The following is a 27412-nucleotide window of genomic DNA, read 5'->3' on the forward strand; positions in this document are numbered from 1 at the left end:
GTATTGTACCAGTAGCCTTATGCTTTTATTTAGCCTTTCTGATGCTATATTGCTATTACATGGTTAAATCAGTGAATTTTATTTTATGGGGAGGAAATTGTTGGTAATCAAATCACAGTGGAAGTGGTCCCTGGGAAATTTGGTTTCGTACATACTGGTACATGGTCTGAAAAGTTTTGGAACCCCTGAATTACGTGATTGAAGCAAATAATCGCCGGAACTATTAATTGAAGTTTTCACGGTATCTTACCTCAGCAATCTTTTACTAATCTGTTTAATCCTAATGTGAACATTATTGTTAATTGTATTGATCTCTCCTGTTTCTCTGGTCAGCTATCATTCCGCCTCCACCACTGGCTAGCCTCGCCCCTCCATCCTCACTGGCTCCTCCCCCAGACAAAGACTCCAGTCCTCGGTATGCGATCAAATACAGCCCACAACAAATATGCTACACAAAAATAGAGCGTAAAAAGATAGTACACAGTCAAAGACATGTATTTCATGCTGCCTGTTTCTTGTTGCCCTAGGTATGACTGGTTCCAGACTGATGTGACTGTGAATCTGGTCATTTATACCAAACGGAAGGTAACAATTAAATTAAATTAAATTCAAAAAACCTTATTAGTCCCGCAAGGGACAATTTAAGGCATGAATAGTGAATACTGCAAACAAGCTGTACTTTGTACACATCCAAAAACAAAACAAGGAACAAGGACAATACATGACACTGATAAAGCAAGGATCCTTGATTACAATGTATCCAACACCACAGAGGAATACAGGAGTCAAGTCATATAAATTCAGTCAATACAATTTAAAGTGCATATCAAACTTGTTCAAAAGGATGTTGTAGGTGATCCGGGAGGAGACTGGAAGCCAGTGGAGTTGTTTTAGGACTGGGGTGATGTGGTGCCAGGATTTGGTGTGGGTGAGGAGTCGGGCGGCTGCGTTCTGGACCAGTTGGAGTCTCTTGATGAGGGTGGAGTTGATGCCATAGAGAAGTGAGTTGCAGTAGTCCAGACGGGAGGAGATGAAGGCGTGGATGAGTGTTTCGGCAGCAGGATGAGAAAGGGAGGACCGGATCTTGGCGATGTTGCAGAGATGGTAGAATGAAGATTTGACAACTTGGCGGTTGTGGGGTTCAAGGGAAAGGGTGGGGTCGAGGATTACACCAAGGTTGCGTGCCTGAGGAGATGGGGAAACAGTGCTGCAGTCGATGGTGAGTGAGGGGTTCATTCTACCATGTTGCAGAGATGGTAGAATGAAGATTTGACAACTTGGCGGTTGTGGGGTTCAAGGGAAAGGGTGGGGTCGAGGATTACACCAAGGTTGCGTGCCTGAGGAGATGGGGAAACAGTGCTGCAGTCGATGGTGAGTGAGGGGTTGTTGAGTTTGCTGAGGGTGGATTTGGAGCCGATGATGTGTAGTTCAGTTTTGTCACTGTTGAGTTGTAGAAAGTTGTGTTGCATCCAGACTTTTATTGCAGACAGACAGGAGTTGATACGGGAGAGGGGTGGGTTGTGGGGGGATTTGGTGCTGAGGTAAATCTGGGTGTCATCGGCGTAGCAGTGGAAATTGAGGTTGAAGTGGCGAAGGATCTGACCGAGGGGGAGGATGTAGATGATGAAGAGGTGTGGGCCGAGTACAGAACCTCGAGGGACACCATGTGTGACTGTGGAGGGGGCAGAGGAGTGATTGTGGAGGGAAAAAGAAATGAGAGCGGTTGCAGAGGTAGGACTGGAGCCAACTGAGTGCAATAACATCTGTATTGTCGCTGAATCTTAGTTTGTCATCAAACAGTTCCCAAATATTTATAGTTCTGGACAATTTCCACATCAGCTCCGTGCATGGTTGTTGGAGCGATGTCTATGTGTTTTGGTGAGATTACCATTTCTTTGGTTTTGAATACATTTAAATCTAAAAAAGAGCTATCACACCAGTCTACAAAGTCTTGTATTATGGGTCCATGTGATTGGTCTGACGGACTGAGAAGAGATAAGATAACACTGTCGTCAACAAATTTGATAATAACCACTAAACTACCATACACAGTTAAAGGGGCATAACATTACCTATTAATGTGCAAACACACCAGCTCTGAAAGCGCCGCATTCAGCTCGAGCAGGTTCACAGCAGATGCTTTCTGTTTTGCTCACAACTTGTACTGATTTCCTAGCCTGGGTAAACCCAACCTCCACGTGACCTCTATGTACAGTACTATCAGTCACAAAGAAACGTACGTTACAGGCGTAGTCTGTGACATCACGTTAACTCATTGAGTGCCAATGACGACAGTTGTCGTCAATTCGAATACTAACGTAGAGTGCCAAAGACGACGATTGTCGTCAATTGCCTTTTTTGGCGGTGGGACGTGGATCAAAGCCTTATGTATGTCCTGTACAAATATTGTAGCTATTGAAGCTGTATAACCTATTTTACGGACTCATCAGGTGGCGACAGTGCTCTCCAGATTAGAGAAATGTTCGAAATATAGCCTGAAAAAGCCCCCTGATCAAAGAGAAAGCGCTCATGCTGCAGCCCAGAGCCATGTAGATTGCTCTGGCTGCAACTGACGGTGCCTGGCAACAGCAGTCAATCCGCGCACACAACTGAGCTCCTCTGCCTCTGTCTGTCTGTCTGCATAGTTTCTTCACACGATTAGCCGCCAGAAAGGCAGCACCCGACGCCGAAGTGCCAACCCTTTCCCTGCAGTCCGGCAGCGCGACAAGGAAATGCTCCTTGTCGCGCTGCCTGGGAGGCGGCGCACAAAAAGCACTCCGAAAATAGACGCTGGGTGCGTGAGGCTGTGTGTTACTAGTGTGGGGAGGAGTTTGTAGCTGAGGGGGGGAGAGGGGGGTGGGGCACCCAGGGCAGCACACAACTACACCACGTCACTACATCAGAAAATATTAGCTAAGCCCTTTTCCCACATGCGTACCGGAAAATTACCTGTAAGTCAATATCGGACATTTCCCTGAATTTCCCTTCACACCTCAGCTTCGCAAGTGAGAATCTAGTCGTCAAATAGCCGGTATGTTGGGGGGTGGGGTGGGGTGGGGTGGGGTGCGGCGCGGGGGGCGGGGGGTGGAGGAGAGTGGCCTGGTGTCTGTGCTGCAGGCAACAACAAACACACATGGAGCCGGCGTCCACTCTTTTGATAATATTGCTGACGCGCTTTTTCCTCAAACGTAGACAGTGACGCAGACAAATTAAGGCGAAAATGGAAAGGGATATACGTGCGAACAGAAACAGATTCATGTTCGCAGTCTTGTCCGCTCAACATCGTGCAGAATATGAAGATAGACTAAACCGGGGACAGATCATGACAGTGTTATGTACCTCTGCGCTGCTGCGTGAGACTAGAGCCGTCTGGAAGCAAGAGAGACCAGGAGGGAATTTATTTTGGGAAGATGCTCTGAACAATTTTGATGACGTGGAATGGAAGCGGCATTTTCGCGTGTCCCGATGTACGTTCGACTACGTGCTGAGTCTGGTCCGACCCGCACTAACACGCAAGATCACCCGGTGGCGAAAACCACTGGAAGCGCGTTTGCGACTGGCAATAGTCCTTTGGTGGTACGCAACACCAGGGGAATATCGAACAATCAGCTGTGTATTTGACAGTAGACAGTCCAGTCTGTGTGCAACCTGGTCCGCGAAGTCACAGCCCACTGATAGCGGAAAATGACTGGACCCCTTTCTCACCTGTCTGTCTATCGCGGCATACCGCTCTTCTGACTAGCTCAAAACTGGTGAAATGGCCGCGACGATGGGGTCGCGCTTATACCGGCACGGCACCTTTCCCACATGCAGGCATTTGACCACGTTCCGGTCATTTTGTGGTACAAAGCGCATGTGGGAAAAGGGCTCTAGAGTCAGTGAATGTGCTTGAAATGCTGCATTTCACAAAAGGCTGAATATCTCAGCTTCTAGATAGAAATGCCTGTATTTGCTGTTTTTGACCTATCTTCTCCGGCTGATAACTAAAGAACGGAAAATGGTATCAATAAACTTTTTTTTGCTGATGATACAATAGAGTCTCCTTGTTCTTTTTGCGTGTTCGGTGTAGAGCTGTCGCGATTCCTTGAGTACCTCGAATAACTCGAATAATTAAATTGATCGAGGCCAAAATGATTCGCCTCGACACGGCATTTAGAGAGACTGTTTCTCACGGACGCTTACTGGTGTGGCACAGCGCTCTTCCTGTGTAAACACGTGAGGACACAGACAGACCAGAGAGCAGCTATAGCGACTAGCGAGCGGACCCCGCAAAATGGAACGAGGCGACGGAGAAAGCAGACAGGAGGAGCCGGGAAGGGAAGAACCAGGGCCGAAAAAGCGACCGAAACTGTCTAAAGTGTGGGATCATTTCACGCTGAAAAAGGACACGAACTCAGTGGTGTGCAAGTACTGTAAGACGATCCTTGCATATCACAACAGTACCTCGTCAATGCTTCAGCACCTGAACCGTAAACATCCAGTCTACGCATCCACCAGCGCATCTACGTCGAGCGGAGCAAGGTAATGTAACGTTAACTATACACAACGCTAATGTAAATGTATGCTAATGATTGCTACTTGATATTAAGACTAGTAGTAGTTGTGCTGCTGGCTTGCCACGTTGCCAATATGACTATTAGTAACTGCATTCACGCTGCATTTCTTTGATGTGGCTTGCCGTTTTCTGTGAGAAATACAAAGCTCAACCTAACGTTAACCTAACGTTAGCGGCTAATTTAACAGCGTTGTGTGTGTGTGTGTGTGTGTGTGTGTGTGTGTGTGTGATCACACTAGCCTGTTGGTGTGTGAGAGAGAGTGAGTGTGTGTGTGTGAGAGAGAGAGAAAGAGTGTGTATGTGGAGAATGTACATTTACACACCCTAGACCGGTCGACTCTTCTCATGATGATTGCAAACAACTATTTAATTGGTGCATTTTAGGCTCCAATTATTACACCACCTGACCTGTTATCTTGCTATTCTGATATTTGTGTCAATAATAGGCAACAGGTCTAGGGTGTGTAAATGCGCATTCTCCAGTTTTGTTATGAACTTACCTAATAAATATCAATATTAATTATTATTTCACCTCTTTTTCAGCGGATCACAGCGTACAATGGACAGCTTTATAAGGACGGGTCCATCATGTTCAAGTGAACAAGCAGCTGAGTTCAGCAATAGCATTTTGAATATGATTGTGACAGACATGCGCCCTCTGTCCATGGTGGAAGATAAAGGATTCAGAAAGATGATTTCGAGTTTCAACCCGAACTACACACTTCCCTCAAGGACCTTCTTCACGAATAAGATGGAGAAAAAGTATGAGGAGGTCAAAGGCAAGTTGATCGAGAGGCTTAAGACGCCAAACATGATGGCACTCACTACTGACATTTGGACAAGTGTAGCGACAGAGGCCTATATGGGGGTGACGTGTCACTTTCTGAGAGAGGATTGGGAAATGGAGTCCCACTGCCTTACAACCATGCCCCTTGAAGAGAGACACACGGGTGCACATATTGCAGAGTGGATTGAAGAGGTTATGTAGGCAGTGAAGGAGAGAAGAAGTGAAGTGGTGAAGGGTTAAAGGAAGTAGGCAGTGAAGGAGAGAGGAAGTGAAGTGGTGAAGGGTTAAAGGAAGTAGGCAGTGAAGGAGAGAGGAAGTGAAGTGGTGAAGGGCTAAAGGAAGTAGGCAGTGAAGGAGAGAGGAAGTGAAGTGGTGAAGGGTTAAAGGAAGTAGGCAGTGAAGGAGAGAGGAAGTGAAGTGGTGAAGGGCTAAAGGAAGTAGGCAGTGAAGGAGAGAGAGTGTTGTGAGGGACTTGGATTTTTTTTTTTCAATATTTTATATATAAAAAAATCAGCCCTCAAAGTCTTGGGACTTGACTTTGACTTGAGCTGAAGAAGACACTAGTTTAATACACACCAGTATGTGTAGAGACATTTATTTTTATTTATTTTATTTTTTAGGCACTGCTTAGCAAGGCAAGGCCCAGATTACGTCACCTCGCTCAATAATGACAGAAAAAAGAAAAAAAAGCACTGGTTGGGTTCATGTTAAAACTAAAGCAGTAAATATGTGCAATTACCTTGAGTTAATAAATACAGTTTTCTACAATTTAACTTGGTTGTGGTTTCCCCCTTTTTGCATGCAAGTTTGAAAGTGTTCCAATATAAACCACTAATGTGTGTACTCTTCCATTTTCCTTTGTTGTGAAGCTATCATACAGCGACCAGCGTGCTTGTGCACAGTTTACTGACATCACATTACAGGATTTCTGGGTCTTAAAGTTCAAATGTTTCAGTTATCTCCCGCTGCCATTTGGAAGCAGCAATGTGTGAAGTTGCCTCATGCAGCTGTAAGGTAAATGAACGATGTAAACTAGCTAGTAAGCCATTCATTCATAATATTTAACGGTTGCTGTACACTGGAATAACTCAAACGTCAGGTTGAAAAGATGACACTGCCAGTTCTATGCCATTTAAAAATAAAAATGTTGTTTTTTCTAAGAAAGAAACTAATGTAGTTGTTTATTTGAAGAGATTTATCTTATTTTTTGGTGTATAGTTACGATAAGCCTTTGAAAACACAAAAAAGGGTTCTTATCCGATTACTCGATTAATCGATGGATTATTCGGTAGAATACTCGATTACTAAAAGAATCGATAGTTGCAGCTCTAGTTCGGTGTTTACATAGTAGTATCACACAATATTCTGTGGGCCTCGAGAAATCACTGAAAACGCTCTGAAACTCTGGCAATGGGAGCGTCCATTCTCCAAAAGTGGCTGGCACTCAATGAGTTAAAGGCTGGGTTCATCCAGGCTACTGATTTACTGCCATGCTGCACACAATCGCTCTCGCAAAAATAGAGCAGAAGCAGCAGCGGCCGCCGGTCTGAACGGTCTGAATCTGTTAACAAGGATGCTGAAAGGAAACTGGTTGCTCATCCATGCAGCTATTTGTGCCGCTTCAGCATCTGGTATGTTTCAGGCATTAGACCTCTATTGGTGACCATTAGGAAACAACATCATTGACAAATCTCTAATTTTGAATGACCTTCTACTACACCACTGGTCCGCGTTTGATGAACGTGATGATGCATCTTGTTACTGATCGGTCCGAGGTATGCCTGCATTGTTGGTGGAGCAGACATGTTTAGCTGTCTTTGTGTTCTGTTCTCCCCTTAGATCCACAGCTCAGGCTGTACCACTGTTGACCTAGAGGGGGGTGTCCTACGACTGGAAGTGCTACTAGGGAAAATGTCCTACATGCTTCATTTACGTGAGTAAACACGTGAGAAAACAAATGAGAGAAACTCGGTTTTGGCAGGTTGAGTGGTAGAATTACCTAGAGAGATGCAATACAAGCAATAGTCATCCATATTGAATTATGAATTGTTTTGCATGATGAGCATTGTAAACAGACATACGTACGTAAGGAATGTATGTAAGAAGACAGACAGTGTGGGGAAATAGCCTGTGGAGAATGTGGACTAATCTAATTTAAAGGGATACGCCACTTTTTTGTGAGTTTTGCTCATTTGCTATCCCCCCACATAAGCAAGGTACACCATGCCTTTACCGTCACTGTCCCAGCAGTCTGCAGTGAGCTAGTCGTGGAGTTAGTAAGTATCGCCATAGAATGGACGCCAATGGTACACCCGTTCAAAATAACCAAAAACACACACATCTGATAGCGCCAAAATACATGTTGTGCTTCGGGTACTCACCACGAGATGAAATATTATAATAATTAGTAAGTTAGGATTCATCATTTTTGATTGAAGTTAACACACTGATTTTACACATCTGTTTCAGTCACTAATCATATGGACAACAACATTAACTCATTCCTGGCCATATACGTCTTTAACGTCTTATCAGGAGTTTGCCTCCCAGCCAAATATGTGGTTGACGTGTTTTTGTTTTTATTCGTGCTTAGAGTAGTTCAAAGACTTCCCCAGCCTGTGACATGGTATCAGGTCCCTGGCCTCAAAGTCAAGCCGACAACACGTGATCAAACAACTACCGCAGCTGTTGTTTTGAAATGGGGGAGGAGGAAATAACAGAAAACGGAGAAACGCTGCTTTGTTGCAGAGTAGGAGAAACGCCATTGAAACGCCCCTCGGCGCGCTGCCCGAGCTGGTCGCCTTGCTGCAGGGCAGCGAACGCTGGATGAGTTGTTCGCGGTAGTCAAACCCGTGACCAACATGATCGATCCGGTTCCAGCGCCTGGTCCCAAACCCAAGCCGGACCCCGTTCCTGTGTCCCAGCCCGAACGAGACGAGACGGAGTCACAACTTTGTGAGGAGGAGGAGAACGAGGACAACACAGCAACAGACAGGATTTCCCAGGAGGAGCCATTTTCCAGAGCACATTTGCGCCGTGCAAAGACCCGCCGGGATTACATTGAAAGTGACTATAGGCTCTTTCAAACACAGATCACGCAAAATTGTAGTTCGGGAAGCCCGTAAAGCTTGGCAGCCTCGCCACAGAAATTGCTTTCACACAGAGCCAAGCAGCATGGCCACTTTCCCGTGCTGTGGTGTACTTTGACTCTCAGCCATCACAAAGCTCCCAGTCGTCTGAAGAGGAGATGGTCACACACCGTCGCCAATTGTCCATGTCGAGGGCGAGGAAGACTGGACTCCAATGCGACAGGACCCTGATGATCTCGCGGTAAGGAGTAATTTTGTTGTTGATATATATGCATATTGTACAGACAGTACCAGTACCAGTACCAGTACCAGCTTCACGCACAAAGTCCCAGTGATGATCTCATCACACTCACACAAAGTCCCAGTAATGATGTCATCTGTGTGTGTGTGTGTGTGTGTGTGTGTGTGTGTGTGTGTGTGTGTGAGACTACACTGTCTCTCTGCATTCTATGATCGTATAGTTTACTGAGACACTAGTACACTACACTGTCTCTGTACTAAATGTGATTATATAGTTTACTGAGGATATGTTGCTTTTATTTCAGATGAGGAGCCGATTGTTGCACAACCCAGTGAGCCCACATCTCAGAATGAGGTCAGGACGGCCGAATCCCTGCCCATCTTTCGCCGAAGATTGAAAACTCCTTTTCTTTTTCTTTTTCAACTTTTTATTTTAGTTTTCAGTGAGTCCACCTTTGGGAAAAAAAACTCACCTTTTCAAGCTCCACTTGAGTCCCTCCTGAACTAACCCTTTTGAGGTAGCATCTTCCCCCCCCCCCCCCCTTCTCCACCCCAAACCCCTTCCCCCCATCTAGCATCTTCCCCCCCTTCTTCACCCCAAACCGCCCCCCCCCCATCAAACCCATTGATGTTACTCTACTGCTGCAAGGGTGTATCTGTGTAGATGATGTTCCACAGTTGATTCCACTAATGTTGACAGAATGTGACATTGTAAGTCGCTTTGGATAAAAGTGTCTGATAAATGACGAAATGTAATGTAATGTAAAGAGACACACATGGGCCCCGCGCACACACACACATTCACACTCACTCACACTGAGTAAACTGTATTGTTGAATGTAAAAAAAGCACTTCATGTATTATATATATATATACCGTAAATTCCGGACTATAAGGCGCACCGGTATATAAGCCGCAGGAGCAAAATTGACTGTTTTTTACATATATAAGCCGCACCGGACTATAAGCCGCGGGTGTTTTGATGTTTAATTACCATATGTAAGGGTTCGTGCACAGAGAGGAATGTCGGGAAAGAGATGGCTGTTTGGGGAAGCTCCCATTTATTAACATTTCAACAAAAGGTGCTGTCAACAATCAAACCAGGTACCGTAATCCTTGTCTTCATCTTTTAGGTGAAGGTGCAGCGTCAAAAACAGAGTCAGAGTCAAAGTCAAGTCACTAATCCTCGTCTTCCTCTTCTTCCTCCGTACTGAAAGCAGCAAAGTCCTCAACTTCAGTGTCGGAAACGAACAGGTTCAGGGTGGCTTCGTCAACCACTCTCCTCTCTCCTTCGTTGTCACTCTCAAAACCAAGGAACTCCTCTTCGTCACTGTCGGTGTCGGAATCGAACAGCCTCTGAAGGCGCCCAGCTGTGCCGGCGTCATCATCACGCAGCAGTCCAGCCTTTCGGAACCCGAATGGAGTTTGTGGTCTTGATGGCTGCTTTCACGGAATCTGTTATATGAGCCCTCATGCTGTCGAGAACGAGCAAAGCTTTTTTTTGGTGAAAGAATCCTCCAGGGCGCTTCTTGTTAACAGTCCGAGTGAGTGGCAGGTCGAACGTCAAAGGCACTTCATCCATATTTATGATCTGCTCCGGTTCGATGGAATATTCCTTGATCTTCCTTTGTGTGAATTCGCCGAAGTTTGTGATTTTCTCCTGGTAGTCGGGGGAGGGAGTTGTTGGCCGAGTGGCCGTTTGCTTACCGTAATTACCATATGTAAGGGGTCACGCACAGAGGGGATTGTCGGGAAAGAGATGGCTGTTTGAGGAAGCTCCCATTTACCGTATTACCGTAACATTTCAACAAAACAACATAACACAACACCACCTTTGTTTATTTTTACAGTGCACACAGTGTCCGCGGTGTGGTGAAAAGAGGGCAAGAGAGGAAATTAAAACAGAAGTGGATTTATAGTTAGAAAGAGTGCTAAAAAAGAGAGATTTTATTTGTATTTTTTTTTTTTTTTTCTGAAAAAATCCATAGATAAGCCGCACCGTTATATAAGCCGCAGGGCCAAAAAACGGGGAAAAAGCCGCGGCTTATAGTCCGGAATTTACGGTATATATTTTTTTTTTGTCATTTGTGTCATAACGAATAGTATTTACATGTCTGATGTCAATACAGTTCAAAATAAAAGAATTGAGAGCGAGTTCTGCCTGAGATTGTGTCCTTTACAAAAATGCCTTTTTCTCCAATTTCTCTTCTCAGAGAGACCTTTTTGGTGAAAACAGGGTGTATATAAATGGCTATAAGTAGAGTACAGAACATGCTAAAAGCTCACTTTTTTTTTCCTGGTGAACCCAGAGACGTACCTCTTCATTTTGAGGTATTGCAAATCACTTTGGTGCTAATAGATAATTTACTGTGGGTCTTGAAAGATGACCAACAATTATGAAAATCTTTGGCCTGAGCTAAATATTGGCAGTCCTAAACTGGCCATGAATGAGTTAACAACCCAGGAAAGAGCATTTGTGGGTTATGGAAGCTCTTAATCCAGTCAAGACTTTTCCATGATTTCATGAAATGAGAAATCAAGGAAACGTCTTGGACAGAATCTCACTGTTACAACAAATTGGATGGCTGTAAATCATAGAATGTCAAAAAGATGGACATAGTGAGTGTGACGTCACCCTTTGGTTTGTGAACTCCGGTTTTGAAGCCTCAATTTTTGCATCTTGGCCGCTGCCATCTTCGTTTTTTGGAGCCAGAAGTGACGCCTGCTATTGGTCCGTGATCGGCGTGCTGCGTGATCGCTCACTGGACATAACAGACAACCTGTCAATCACGCCAAAAACAAAACATAGTCTCTTTTACTCTAAACGGGTGAGTTATATAAAAATCCCCCCCCCACCCCGTACAGTTGTCATGAAAGGCTGAAAAACATGTTTATTTATGCTCTCTCGGGCATTTTAACATGGAAGTGAATGGCCTCATGTGGCCATTCGAGGAACTGCAGTTTTTGGTACTTCCGCATTGGCCTCAGTGCAACCAAGCGGAATGCCCCCCTCGCTGTAGTGGATGGTTGACCAGATTGAATTTAGAGGACAGCAGTCAGCAAAATGCTATAGAGACACTGCATGAAATAGGCCACGCCCATCACAGGGGAAAAGCTCCGTTCATTTCCACACACCAGCATCATTTTCCTTGAATTAACACGTTCACTGCCGTGGACGAGTTAACTCGTCAAAAAAAAAAAAAAAAAAAATTTGACGGTGGGACGTTGATCTAACCCTTTTACATCTCCTATAAAAATATGGGAGCCACCGAACGTGTACAACCCATTCCACCGACCCACTAAGTGGCGACAGTGCTCTCCTGACTATTGAAAGCCGAGCCAAAACTGCAGGGAAAAGCGTGAGGAAGCCATTCTCATACTGTAGGCGAAAACGCTTTCGCACTGGAGCACAACGGTGGCGCACAACGGTGGGGGGTTCCAAAAATAGACTGGGTGGAACACACTTTGAAACACGCAGCATAAAGCCCAGAATCGCAAAAGCTTCATCAAAGCTCTCAACCGAAACCCCAAGAAACGAGCGAGCCCATCCAGACTCGCCCGACGAGGGGCAGCCAGGCAGCACAGACAACAGAAACTCGCTTGTGACACGCCCGCTGCAGCCACGGAGGGAGGAGGAGAACACACACGGAGGGAGGAGTTTGAAGGAGAGGGGGGTTTCCTGCTGTTATGGAGGAAATTACTGTTCAAAACTATTGTTTAGATGTCTGACGTCTTACTGATGCCAAAAATAAATGGTTAAAGTGACTGTTCTATCGAATTTCACAAAAAGGCATTTTTCTCACCTTTCATTTTCAGACGCTGAAACCATGCTGTATTCAGCTGCTAATGCCTACATAACTACTAACTCTACAAACTAACTCTTTTATACAGAGAAAGCACACATTCTATTAGTTCTTTTGAGATATTTTGTGTTCACAAAATCCTAACAGAAAAGAATCCTCGGCTCTTGAAAGATGAGCCAGAATCCTCAAAAAAAAACCTTGGCAGAAGCTACCTACAGTAAAAAAAAAAAACTGTTGGCAGTGAATGTGTTAAACATAGCTAAAAGCTGTTGTGTGGTGGGCTGCGCAGACAACAAATGTAAAAAATCGCCAGTTAAAGTTTTTTTGTACTCCTGAGCAAAACAAGGAAGCCATTGAGAATTGGCGAGAAGAAATCAGAATCAGAATCAGAAAGACTTAATGATCCCCGGGGGGAAATTGGGACAAGTTACAGTAGCTCGCTCACAGAACACACATAGCATAAAATAAACAGTAGTAAATGCGATATTAAGCAAAATAAGCAGAAGAACACAACATAGCATAGAATAAACAGTAGTAAATGCGATATTAAGCAAAATAAGCAGAAGAACACAACATAGCATAGAATAACAGTAGTAAATGTGGATCTAGCTGTCAAGGAAGTAAGTTGGAGTGTTCATCTTCCGTATATACAATCTTTTTGTGCAACACGCAACCATGCACGGGACATACTGTAGGAGAACGCCAGGATTGGAAGGGGGCTTTCTGTTTTCCCCCGTCTTGGGCGTGGTTTCTGAATGATGACGCGTTACACAGTGTCTCTATAGCTAGTGGTCTGACTGACTCAGGCTTTTAGGCTGAATATTGACTTCAGTGCTTGATTTATTTTTACAATACACAATCTCCCTTACAATGCTGTGATTCTTCTTCTTTTTCAGGTCTAGCTGAAGAAGTAGAGGGAAGTGTTGCTGGTAAGGACGACTCGCCAACTGGAGATTCTGATGGAATCTGGAGATTCTTGGTTGAAATTCACGGCATCTTTCTTCTTCTCTCACTGTCTTTTCTGCATCAGTCCAGACAGCGTTTGCTGTGGGAAAGATCCAGCTCAGCATCCGCAAGCAAGCCAAAGGAAAATGGACGAGTTTGGGCCAACCACTAGAATTACACAATACACTTTTACGTCAAAAAGATAGAGGTGAGATTCAACCACTAGAATTACACAATACACTTTTACGTCAAAAAGATAGAGGTGAGATTCAACCACTAGAATTACACAATACACTTTTACGTCGAAAAGATAGAGGTGAGATTCAACCACTAGAATTACACAATACACTTTTACGTCAAAAAGATAGAGGTGAGATTCAACCACTAGAATGACACAATATACTTTTATGTCAAAAAGATAGAGGTGAGATTCAACCACTAGAATGACACAATATACTTTTATATCAAAAAGATAGAGGTGAGATTCAACCACTAGAATGACACAATATACTTTTATGTCAAAAAGATAGAGGTGAGATTCAACCACTAGAATGACACAATGTACTTTTATATCAAAAAGATAGAGGTGAGATTCAACCACTAGAATGACACAATATACTATTACGTCAAAAAGATAGAGGTGAGATTCAACCACTAGAATTACACAATATACTTTTACGTCAAAAAGATAGAGGTGAGATTCAACCACTAGAATGACACAATATACTTTTACGTCAAAAAGATAGAGGTGAGATTCAACCACTAGAATGACACAATATACTTTTACGTCAAAAAGATAGAGGTGAGATTCAACCACTAGAATGACACAATACACTTTTAGGTCAAAAAGATAGAGGTGAGATTCAACCACTAGAATGACACAATATACTTTTATGTCAAAAAGATAGAGGTGAGATTCAACCACTAGAATGACACAGTATACTTTTATATAAAAAAGATAGAGGTGAGATTCAACCACTAGAATGACACAATATACTTTTACGTCAAAAAGATAGAGGTGAGATTCAACCACTAGAATGACACAATATACTTTTACATCAAAAAGATAGAGGTGAGATTCAACCACTAGAATGACACAATATACTTTTACGTCAAAAAGATGGAGGTGAGATTCAACCACTAGAACGACACAATATACTTTTATATCAAAAAGATAGAGGTGAGATTCAACCACTAGAATGACACAGTATACTTTTATATCAAAAAGATAGAGGTGAGATTCAACCACTAGAATGACACAATATACTTTTACGTCAAAAAGATCGAGGTGAGATTCAACCACTAGAATGACACAATATACTTTTATATCAAAAAGATAGAGGTGAGATTCAACCGCTAGAATGACACAATATACTTTTATATCAAAAAGATAGAGGTGAGATTCAACCACTAGAATGACACAATATACTTTTACGTCAAAAAGATAGAGCTGAGATTCAACCACTAGAATGACACAATATACTTTTACGTCAAAAAGATAGAGGTGAGATTCAACCACTAGAATGACACAATATACTTTTACGTCAAAAAGATAGAAGTGAGATTCAACCACTAGAATGACACAATATACTTTTATATCAAAAAGATAGAGGTGAGATTCAACCACTAGAATGACACAATATACTTTTACGTCAAAAAGATAGAGATGAGATTCAACCACTAGAATTACACAATACACTTTTACGTCAAAAAGATAGAGGTCAGATTCAACCACTAGAATTACACAATACACTTTTACGTCAAAAAGATAGAGGTGAGATTCAACCACTAGAATGACACAATATACTTTTATGTCAAAAAGATAGAGGTGAGATTCAACCACTAGAATGACACAATATACTTGTATATCAAAAAGATAGAGATTCAACCACTAGAATGACACAATATACTTTTATATCAAAAAGATAGAGGTGAGATTCAACCACTAGAATGACACAATATACTTTTACGTCAAAAAGATAGAGGTGAGATTCAACCACTAGAATGACACAATATACTTTTACGTCAAAAGATAGAGGTGAGATTCAACCACTAGAATGACACAATATACTTTTACGTCAAAAAGATAGAGGTGAGATTCAACCACTAGAATGACACAATATACTTTTACGTCAAAAAGATAGAGGTGAGATTCAACCACTAGAATGACACAATATACTTTTACGTCAAAAAGATAGAGGTGAGATTCAACCACTAGAATGACACAATACACTTTTACATCAAAAAGATAGAGGTGAGATTCAACCACTAGAATGACACAATATACTTTTATATCAAAAAGATAGAGGTGAGATTCAACCACTAGAATGACACAATATACTTTTACGTCAAAAAGATAGAGGTGAGATTCAACCACTAGAATGACACAATATACTTTTACGTCAAAAAGATAGAGGTGAGATTCAACCACTAGAATGACACAATATACTTTTATATCAAAAAGATAGAGGTGAGATTCAACCACTAGAATGACACAATATACTTTTACGTCAAAAAGATAGAGGTGAGATTCAACCACTAGAATGACACAATATACTTTTATATCAAAAAGATAGAGGTGAGATTCAACCACTAGAATGACAGAGAGTTGGGTAGAGCGAGTTAAGAGTGTGCACAGAGTGGACTATCAAACACAATTGAAAAACATGAGGCGCACTGAGTGGAGAAGGAGAGAGAGAAAGACAAAGAGAGAGGGAGGGGGATTCACGTGCAGCGAGGCGCTTTTTCTTTTTCCTCATAACTGGTTCACCGGCCTGGATTTGGCCCGCGGGCTGCCAGTTGAATATGCCTGATCTACACTCATTAGAGTCTAAACAATGGATAGGGACAAATATACAAATTATGTTGGCTTCTATAAGGCAATCACAGTGGAATTAGAGAAACAAGTCATTTCCAATAATGTACAGTAACGTGTGTGTGTGTGTGTGTGTTTTGTATAGCACCTTTCATGCACAACATTTCAAACAAATAAATAAGGTAAACATTATTGATTCATTCTCCTTTTTTATACAGCCCTCTACTTTAGAGATTGTGTGTTGGCATCTAAGACAGAGGTCAACCATAACACCCATCTGTTCCGATTGCAATTGCCACGTGGGACTGTCATGCATGTGCCTGTTGGGAAACACGTCTACCTCAAAGCCCTCGTCCAAGGTAAGGAATAATCGGTCATCGAAACAGGAGTTGCGTACAATGATGGAATGAAGTAGTGTACAGGAAATACCACGTCAAAAGTGATTTAACTTAGAACTAACGAAATCACAATTACAAAGGCAGCTACACAGGCCGCTCATATGAATGTCAATTAGCAATGTGTCAGCTTTAAAAGCAATGCATGACTCATGTTGACATATTTCAGGATGATAACCTTCAAATATGTCCTGCCAAACTAATTCAAGGGTTTTTGTTATGAACAGCAGGATCAGATCAAAACATCATTGACATTTTATGGGAAGTAGATCTCCACCATAAAACAGTGAAGGAGACGTGCACATCCCAAAGCAGTCTTCAAAGCAGGTGCTGGACCCAATAAAATCAGCAGTGAATGAAAAGGTAGAGGCCGCACACTGTAGCTCCCATTTGCTGATTGGTTTGAAAGCCATGACGTTTAGAGCTCTCGCTCTTCTTCAGAAGAACACACGTCACGGGTTTGGAATAAATCAGCAAATAGAGCTACAGTGTGCGGCCTCTAGTTCTTCATTCACGAGTAGACCTCCACCTCCATGCATGCCTCAAATAACAGCGCAGTGTCCAATTGAGGTCATCTTCACACACACAGATCATAGACTTAACATTAGCACAGTTCAGACTGCAGCTGTCCAAGGAGAACTGAAGCTGTTACTTACTCCTCCTTAGATACATGATGTTCATGCATTATGTTGTCCATATCCAGACAGCGAGGTGGTGAAGCCGTACACTCCAGTAGAGCAGACTCTGGTAGCAGCCTCTCACCCATGCACTCCGGGATCAGACCTCTTCCTCATGATCAAAGTCTACCCTGATGGACTCTTCACACCGCACCTCAACAGCCTGCACATCGGTAAGGCACAGGCTGCTTCCAACCAGTCAATCATCTCTATCTGTACTTTCATTGTTTTCATCTTTTGTTGGCAGCTGGGAGTAGTTGCTGCAGCATGGGAGAAGCAAATTCAAATGGTTGTTCATAGCATCCCCTCTTCATCCATGCCCAACTATACTTAGAGAAAATGAGATTGGCCTTCATGTGCTTCCATTATAATTGTATAGGACACACTCATCAGTTAGATCAGGGGTGTCAGACTCATATTAGGTAGAGGGCCGGATTTGTTCAACTGAGACCTCATGGGGGTCGGATTTTTTTTTTTACTAAAATCAATTCGACTCATTTACCCATTTACTTCACAAAAGAAATACTGCTCTTTCCATTTCTCTTGAAACTGCCTGCATTCCGTGTCAACCTTTCTCTTTTTCGACAGCATCTTGTTGATTCCTTTGTTTTTTGGTAGGTAGCCGAATGCGCGATTCAATTCCAGCGTGGCATCATGGCAGCTTTGTTTATACCTGATGACCTACTGACATACTTGTCAGTGCAGGTTAATTAACTTATGAATGAACTCTTAGCTTGCTTATTAGCCACACGTAGTTCATGATAATGGGGTGCGATTTTTTTTTTTTTTTTTTAATATTCCAAAACAGCCGTATCTCTGACATCCCTGAGTTAGATGGTTTACCTTCTATGTAGCATACTACTTTCTCAAGTGAGCTCCGAGATAACAAACATGGGAGCAAATTGATAAGTAAACCACATCTAGAGCAGATTTCTGTCTCCTTTCCTCCTCTTCCCTTGGCTGGCTTCTGTTCCCCTCTACCTCCTTGTTCATCAGCTAAACAGATAAAGGAAACAGCGTTTTCATTTCAATCCATTACAAGGGGCCGATTGCTCTGCCCCTAAAACATGATTGATGGTGTAATTAGTTTCTATTTAACACATTGAGTGCCAAGGACGTCTGTGGACATCCTAAAAAAAAGTAACGAGAAGTGCCAAGGACGTCTGTGGACGTCCTAAAATCATAATTCATATTATTCCATAATTCTGCTGTTTAAGGTCGTACCCAGCCAGTGAGCATGAATCCCTTCAAGGGATCACACGGCGCCACCTTAAAAATCTACACGGGAGCTGCGCCACCCTAAAACCTTGACGCAGATCCTTTACTTTGTGCAGGAGAAAGCCGTGATCAAAGAGACACCGATGCATGCTGCAGCCAGAGCCATATAGATTGCTCTGTCTGCAGCTGACAGTTGGCTGCGATCCGCGCCCACAACTGAGCTCTTCTGCCTCTGTCTATCTGTCTGCATATAGTTTCTCCACACGATTACCTGCCAGAAAGGCAGCACCCGAAGCCGAACGGCCAAACCTTTTCCTGCAGTCCCGTTTGCCATTTCCTTGTCGCGCTGGGATCCGCCCGGGGCAAAAACGGAGGCTGCGAAAATAGACTGTGTGCGTGTGGGGAGGAGTTTGCAGCTCATGGGGGGGGGGGGGGGGGGGGAGGGGGGTGGGTCACGCAGGCTGCACAGAACTACACCATGTCACTACATCAGAAAATATTAGCTAGAGTCAGTGAATGTGCTTGAAATTAGAGTGCAAAAAGTATTCATAAAAGTGACTTTATCTTGAAAAGTAAAAAAAGACAGCAGAAAACCCTTGAAAGTGCTCTTCTTTCAGAGGCTGTTATTTCATATTGGAACTGTCTAGAAACAAAATTTCTTCTTTGAAAGAAGCAGGAGTGTCCAATGTTTCATTAGAGTCCAGCCCTGTCCATATAGCCCTAATAGAAAAAATTCTATAGCTGTTTTCAACTGAATGGAAGTGAATCTGGCACAGGCTCCAGACAATTTTACTGAAGCGCTGTGGCACTCAATGTGTTAAAGAGGATATAGTGAGACTGTAGTGGGTGCGCCTTGGACCTTCTAGGGCAGTGGCTCTCAAATCTTTTCACATCAAGGACCCCTAAAATGACACAAATTAGACCACGGACCCCCCTTTGATGAGATTCTGTGCCAGGGTCCCCCATCTGATACACATTTAGCTTTTAGATGTTTTACTACAGAAAGTGGATCAAAGCCATGACCAAAACAGTCATGCATTCTGGCATTGTGTTACTTATGGATGGTATTACAGTATAGGGAAAATAAGTTATCCCCCTTTTTGCTTGGGACCCCCTGGAACCCCCACTGCTCTCCCAGAAGAACATGTACATTTTAAAGTTAGATGCATCAATCTGGTGCACTGTGAGAGCAAAATTGACAAATTAGACTATGGTGGGACAAATTGGACTATGATGACCATAGTCTATGGTGGGCCACCATAATCTAGGTCGGCGATCCTCAAAGTCCGCCTCAAGACGCCGTCCTGTCCGGACCGACCCCTATAACCTACAAATCATTGAGAATTGTAATTTTCACGGAGCGTTTCTATTTTAACCGGCACATGCTTTTCTAGTCTTTACGGTAATACTGGTTTATCTGCCAGAAAGCTCACAGACCAATGAATGCGCTGTAAATCATCACACGTGATGCTACTCAGCCAATCAAATAAGCAAATCGTTTCTCCCTGTCGTTTCCTAGTGCTGCTGTGAGAGTGACACACGGACGGAGGGGATGCGAGACATAGAAGTAATTTCACATAGCGTGCTCAAAAGAAACGACTCTTACATGTCCATTCATTGTTCTTATGGGCAGTTCAAAACCAGTATGTCTCGGTTGAAGTGCGATCCGATCCTGACCTGTCTAACGCAAGCTACGTTACAATGTTCCGGACCTTTGCTTAAGGACATTTTCTCGAACTGGACCTCTTTGAATTTTAGTTGAGTGCCCCTGGTCTAGGTAATTAATGGGAAACACTAAAGAGTTATAAACAGCTTTCCATCTGCTTCCATCAAGCTTTTTCCACAGCCCAGTTCCATGTGGGCAGTCCTCTCTCTCTCTAGTCACCTATAGTCTTGTTCTGCTAGAGATGATGATACTCAATGCTATTGCTATGTTCCTATTAGCTCTACCTGCTTATGCACTCGCTATGCTGAACCTGTGTGAGAGCGGTCAAGAGGAAATATCCTTCTCTATCTGTGTCTCATTGTTAGGTGCTTCAGGAATGTATGGACCTCACCAGTATGTAACTCCATACCATACACACTGAAAGTTCCTGTATGTGTTTAATAAGTGTGTGTGGAGGTGTGTGTACTGTCTTCCTGTCAGTAACAAGACAGTACATAGGAAGAACATGAATTAAGCATGAAGAGTGACATTAACAATCTCGTCATGTATTCATGTATGAAACCTAGCCTGTTAACTAAGAATGTCATCTATTCATTAGATAATTGATAGGACTTTTATAACACTTTTCTAAGTGCTCTAAGACAGTTAATGATAATTGATAGGACTGTTCACCTGTGTGTTGTGGCCGGCTAGGTGACCATATCTCAGTCAGCGGTCCAGAGGGTCCCTTCAGTCTCCGCCCCCTGCGTGATGTCACACACCTCTACCTACTAGCAGCGGGCACAGGGTTCACGCCCATGGCCCGCCTCATTGGACTGGCCCTGCAGGACTTAGGCACGATAAGGTAGGAGGAGCTTCATTATTGTTCTCTTTTTCCTGGGTTTCAATGGGGAGTTTCAGTGTAAATGGTAAATGGTCTGCATTTATATAGCGCTTTTATCCAAAGCGCTTTACAATCAGTAGGTACATTCACCCATTCATACACCGATGGCGGCAGGCTACCACGCAGGGTGCTGGCACACCATCAGGAGCAATTTGGGGTTCAGTATCTTGCCCAAGGACACTTTGACATGCAGACTGGAGGAGCCGGGAATCGAACCACCGACCTCTTTTATCCAAAGTGATTAGTGGACGACCCGCTCTACCTCTTGAGCTACAGCTGCCCCGCCCAGTGTAACAAGAATAACATGTTGGAGACTGGGCAAATTCAAAGATATTGAATTATTGGCAGCTTTTAATCTCAAAGTATCAGCCTTCAAAAACTGATATCAGTGGAATCCTAATCCTAATGTAAGAAACACGGTTAGAAGAGAGAACATTACTTTAAGAGCCCACAGCAGGAAACATATAAGAATACAACCTCACCTTCAAGACCCCACAGCAGGAAACATATAAGAATACAACCTCACCTTCAAGACCCCACATCAGGAAACATAAGAATACAACCTCACCTTTAAGAGCCCACAGCAGGAAACATATAAGAATACAACCTCACCTTTAAGACCCCACAGCAGGAAACATAAGAATACAACCTCACCTTCAAGACCCCACAGCAGGAAACATAAGAATACAACCTCACCTTTAAGAGCCCACAGCAGGAAACATAAGAATACAACCTCACCTTTAAGACCCCACAGCAGGAAACATAAGAATACAACCTCACCTTCAAGACCCCACAGCAGGAAACATATAAGAATACAACCTCACCTTCAAGACCCCACAGCAGGAAACATATAAGAATACAACCTCACCTTCAAGACCCCACATCAGGAAACATAAGAATACAACCTCACCTTTAAGAGCCCACGGCAGGAAACATAAGAATACAACCTCACCTTTAAGAGCCCACAGCAGGAAACCTATAAGAATACAACCTCACCTTCAAGACCCCACAGCAAGAAACATAAGAATACAACCTCACCTTCAAGACCCCACATCAGGAAACATAAGAATACAACCTCAACTTTAAGAGCCCACAGCAAGAAACATATAAGAATACAACCTGACCTTTAAGAGCCCACAGCAGGAAACATATAAGAATACAACCTCACCTTTAACTCATTCTCTGCCAAAGACGTACCCGGACGTACTTTTAACAATGGCGTTCTGTGCCAAAGACGTACTCGGACGTACTTTCATGTTTTGGCTGTTTACATTACATCAGACTAGGGATGCACCGATCGATCGGCACGTGACCGGAAATGGCCGATTTTCACGTGATCGGCCTCGATCGGTGATCTGTTCCGGTCACTCTAAATAGCCGATTCTGTGAGCCGATTTTCACATGACGTGCGCGTACCCCAAAGCACCGAGACAGGCACCCAGCCACCACACCACACACGCCAGCATACCTTCCTCGTTGTGGATTTTTTTCACCGTCAGTGAAGTAGACAAAGCTCGCAGTTTGTCACACATGCAAGTCGAAAATAAGCCGTGGAGACAGAGATGCGGCCGCGTCCCGCTCGGCTGGAGTCCAGTCAGAGCGGCTCGCTTCACCTCACTGGCCCCTCTCTCTCTGCTCTCTCTCCCCGGGAAGCGGTGCTCCAGCAACCCGCCACCGCGCACAGCCGGCTTGGCGAGGTGAACGCGAGCATTGTGTCCAGTATGATAACCATTCCCCGACCTGCTTTTCCATTCCACATCAGCGCTGCTGCCTCAGCCTGTCAAGTCATGTTGTAACGTGACGTGGATACAGGAGAGACTATTTGTTTCGTATTGCAAATAGAACGACATGAGAACGACGGACATAATAATAAAAATGCATCGGACTCACAAGTGTGCAACGTTTTCTGTGCGTGACGATATTTTTTCGGATGGCAGATAAAAATACGCATACCAAACTTCGGACTGTGTGTAAACTCCGCCTGATATTCAGACTGAAGATCGTTACTGTAACTCATAAACTCATTTCCCCTCTACTCAAGAGGACTGGTCTGGAGCCAGTCTATAAACTCCTTGTCCATGGATCATTTTGATGTTCTGTTGCACCTGTTTTCTTTTGGAAAAGTAAATGCATGATAGCTGTGGGATATAGGCTATTGGATTTAATTTAATTTTTGTATTCATTGTATTTGCACAAAAAAGCTCTGTCCAGTAGCCTAACCTGGAACACTTTTATTTTGAGTGTTTGAGTGAGAAGGTCCTACTTCATGCAAATGATAAGAATTGTTTATTTGTTTATTTGGATCCCCATTAGATGTAAGAATTGTTCTATGAATCTTAATTTTTAAACAAAGTTACAAAAACGTTTGTGTAAGCTGTCAATTGTTGTTTTTAGAAAAAAAAATCAGAATCGGCAAAAATCGGTATCGGCAAGTCAGACTATTCAAAAATCGGAAATCGGAATCGGCCAAGAAAATGGCAATCGGTGCATCCCTACATCAGACACTTTCCCAGCCTGTGACATTGTTTCAGGTCAAACTGATAAAAGGAACCCGCTAGTTTAGTATTTATGGGTGGAGCCTGTGGTCGAAACAGAGTCTGACCGAGAGTTCTCGGATGGCGACGATGGCGAGGAAGACGGCAGCGTTTTTGTTGTTGCTCCACGACGGAGCGCCAGGGCGAGGAAGGCTCCCCTTCACAGCGTTCTGATCCGTCTGACACAGATGAATCGGAGGAGGAGAAATGGGTGCCACTTGGAGAGCGCGATGACGATGGTAAAAAGTAGCCTATTTTTTGTATCGCGTTTGAGATGAAATGATCACACACACAACATTCAAGTATAATTGTCACGCATTGTTTATAACTTATGCCGCCGGCATGACTCGCTTCACATTTCCTCTTGCCAGCTCTCCCTCTCAAGGGAGAGCTCTGTCACACTCAAGGGAGGGGGAATCACATGGATACGTCAAACGCGTCAAACCGCGTCACACACCCGTCCCCAGCAACCAAGGCGAAACATGTGTCACATAAACATTTCAAAGTTTACAGCACTAACGTAGCTATTGTGTGATCTTCTGTGCTAACGTTAGTTATGAGAGGTAACGTGACAGCAGGTAACGTTACAGCACTCGTTATTCCTGTGTGTGTGTGTGTGTGTGTGTGTGTGTGTGTGTGTGTGAGAGAGAGAGAGAGAGTGTGTGAGTGTGACCACATAAGGGTTCGTTCCATTTGTTTATGCTTTTATCAAGCTAAGCTAAAAATCCACATGGCAACTGTAAAAGTAAATTATTTATTTGATTTTGTGCACATATTTATCATACTTTGATAAATACTGCGGCCAAGCCTCATCTGTCAAGAAACCCCAGGGGCCAGACTCTCTCTCTCTCTCTCTCTGTAGCCGCTCACTGGGCGGGATGGACCGACACAGCTCCCTCAAATACATTCTCTTATTTTTTATTTTTTATTTATTTATTTGGGAAAACAAATACTGTATAATGTGTCTGATGTGTCACTGAGGCAAAAAATAAAAGGCTCAAAAGAGAGTTCTGCTTGAAACGGTGTCCTTCACTAAAAACCTCTTTTTCTCATATTTATGTTCCAAGGAGGGCATTTTTAGTGAAAACAAGCTAACTTCCACTGCTTGTAACTAAACAAGGAAACATGGGAGAGTTTCAGTTTTTTACAAGGGGTAAGAAGAGAGTCTCTGCTTTATTGTGAGATATGTTGTGTAATTTTATTCCTAGCACAGAATATTCTGTGGGTCCTGGAAGATCAGGAAATATGCTCAAAATCCTGGCACTGGGAGCACACAGACCGAAATGACCCTGGCAGAGAATGAGTTAAGAGCCCACAGCAGGAACATATAAGAATACAACCTGACCTTTAAGAGCCCACAGCAGGAAACATATAAGAATACAACCTCACCTTTAAGAGCCCACAGCAGGAAACATATAAGAATACAACCTGACCTTTAACACATTCACTGCCAGCCGTTTTTTTTTTACTGTAGGTAGGTTCTGCCAGAGGGTTTTTTTGAGGATTCTGGCTCATCTTTCAAGACCCGAGGATTCTTTTCTGCTAAGATTTTGTGAACACACAATATCTCAAAAGAACTAATAGAGTGTGTGCTTTCTCTGTCTAAAAGAGTTAGTTTGTAGAGTTAGTAGTTATGTAAGCATTAGCAGTTGAATACAGCATGGTTTCAGCGTCAGAAAATTTATTTTGAGATAAACGGCTTTTTGTGAAATTCGATAGAACAGTCACTTTAACCATTCATTTTTGGCATCAGTAAGACGTCAGACATCTAAACAATAGTTTTGAACAGTAATTTCCTCCATAACAGCAGGAAACCCCCCTCTGCTTCCAACTCCTCCCTCCGTGTGTGTCTTCTTGGCTGCAGCGGCCGTGTCACAAGCTCGTTGCTGCTGCTGTAACCTCGCGTCACCAGGCTCATTGCTTTGCTGCTGCTGTGCCTGTCTTTGAGGAAGTCTGGATCGGCTCGCTCGTTTCTTGGAGTTTTGGTTGAGAGCTTTGATGAAGCTTTTGCGATTCTGGTCATATTTATGCTGCGTGTTTCAAAGTGTGTTCCACCCGTAATCTATTATGCAAATTTGCAATCCCGCACCGCCAGCAATCAGCGCGAAAACGAAAGCGTTTTCGCCAATCCATTTTCATGAGAATGGCTTCGAGGAAACTGCTTTTTGCTTGCCTTCCTGTAGTCTGGGAGAGCACTGTCGCCACTTAGTGGGTCGGTGGAATGGGTTGTAAACGTTCGGTGGCTTCAATAATTATATAAGAGATGTAAAAGGGTTAGATGCACATCCCACGGTCAAATTTTTTTTTTTCATTTTTTTGACGGAGTAATACGTCATTGGCAGTGAACCGTTGGATTTTTTTTGACGGAGTAATACGTCGTTGGCAGTGAACGTGTTAAGAGCCCACAGCAGGAAACATATAAGAATACAACCTGACCTTTAAGAGCCCACAGCAGGAAACATATAAGAATACAACCTGACCTTTAAGAGCGCACAGCAGGAAACATATAAGAATACAACCTCACCTTTAAGAGCCCACAGCAGGAAACATATAATAATACAACCTCAACATTACTTTAAGACCCCACAGCAGGAAACATATAAGAATACAACCTGACCTTTAAGAGCCCACAGCAGGAAACATATAAGAATACAACCTCACCTTTAAGAGCCCACAGCAGGAAACCTATAAGAATACAACCTCACCTTTAAGAGCCCACAGCAGGAAAAATATAAGGATACAACCTCAACATTACTTTAAGACCCCACAGCAGGAGGAATATAAGGATACAACCTCAACATTACTTTAAGACCCCACAGCAGGAAGACATATAAGAATACAACCTCACCTTTAAGAGCCCACAGCAGGACACATATAAGAATACAACCTCAACATTACTTTAAGACCCCACAGCAGGAAAACATATAAGAATACAACCTCAACATTACTTTAAGACCCCACAGCAGGAAGAATATAAGGATACAACCTCAACATTACTTTAAGACCCCACAGCAGGAGGAATATAAGGATATAACCTCAACATTACTTTAAGACCCCACAGCAGGACACATATAAGAATACAACCTCAACATTAGATTGAGAGATTAACTTTATTGTCACTTCATGGTACAAGTATCACGAGCGAAATTCTGCTTGGTTCGCTCTCAGAGTCGGAGAGCAAAACCGGGTCGCCATTGAACAGCGCCAGCAATTTGGATTGGACAAAGCATATAAATAACTCAGAATTCACATTATTACTAGTTAGAAAAAGTAATAAAGGCACACTTCAATATTATACAATACAGATACATTTGTTGTAAATGTACAGGGTTACCAGCAAAGACAACCCACACCACGACACCAGGGAGGCTGCCATTACAGCGCCGGTTTGGTTCATCGTGGGAGGGTAGGGGGGGGGGGGGTGTTGCAAAGCGGGGGGAAGTTGCTGGAGGCGGGGGGTGGGGTTTAGGGGAGGGGGGCGGGAGGGGGGGGGGTTTGGGGGAGTGCGTGCGTGACCGTGTGTAGGCCTGTGAGTCCTTAGAGTCCATGGGTGTTTGTGTGTGTGTGTAGTCTGAGCCTCCTTCGGCTGAACACAGCGTTGCTGTGGAGATGGCCTCGTCAATTCAGACCAGAGTTCAGGCATCAGATGTCGGGGCGGGGGGGTGACGTTGGAGACGCAGATTGCACTCAGGGCTTCAGGAGAGTTTTGCTGCTTGTGTCCTTGACAGCTTAGCAGGTGGCCAGATTAAATCCGTTTGTTTTGGTTTTCCCCGGTGGGTGTAGGATCAACAACATTCCTCACACG

The 27412-nt window shown here is 43.5% G+C and overlaps 1 protein-coding gene across 1 annotated transcript in view; it reads left to right on the top strand.

The window, feature by feature from the left end:
- Nucleotides 1-27412, top strand: part of cyb5r4 (cytochrome b5 reductase 4) — a 43159-nt gene that overhangs the window by 9674 nt on the left and 6073 nt on the right. The window contains exons 5-12 of the mRNA XM_083643995.1: nucleotides 334-415; nucleotides 528-585; nucleotides 7182-7275; nucleotides 13371-13403; nucleotides 13505-13627; nucleotides 16453-16593; nucleotides 17333-17479; nucleotides 20884-21034. Of these exons, the coding sequence (XP_083500121.1) occupies nucleotides 334-415; nucleotides 528-585; nucleotides 7182-7275; nucleotides 13371-13403; nucleotides 13505-13627; nucleotides 16453-16593; nucleotides 17333-17479; nucleotides 20884-21034 (829 nt within the window). The remainder of the gene's footprint in view (nucleotides 1-333; nucleotides 416-527; nucleotides 586-7181; nucleotides 7276-13370; nucleotides 13404-13504; nucleotides 13628-16452; nucleotides 16594-17332; nucleotides 17480-20883; nucleotides 21035-27412) is intronic.

This window comes from Poromitra crassiceps (assembly GCF_964638095.1).
Source record: "Poromitra crassiceps genome assembly, chromosome: 1".
NCBI classification, from domain to species: domain Eukaryota; kingdom Metazoa; phylum Chordata; class Actinopteri; order Beryciformes; family Melamphaidae; genus Poromitra; species Poromitra crassiceps.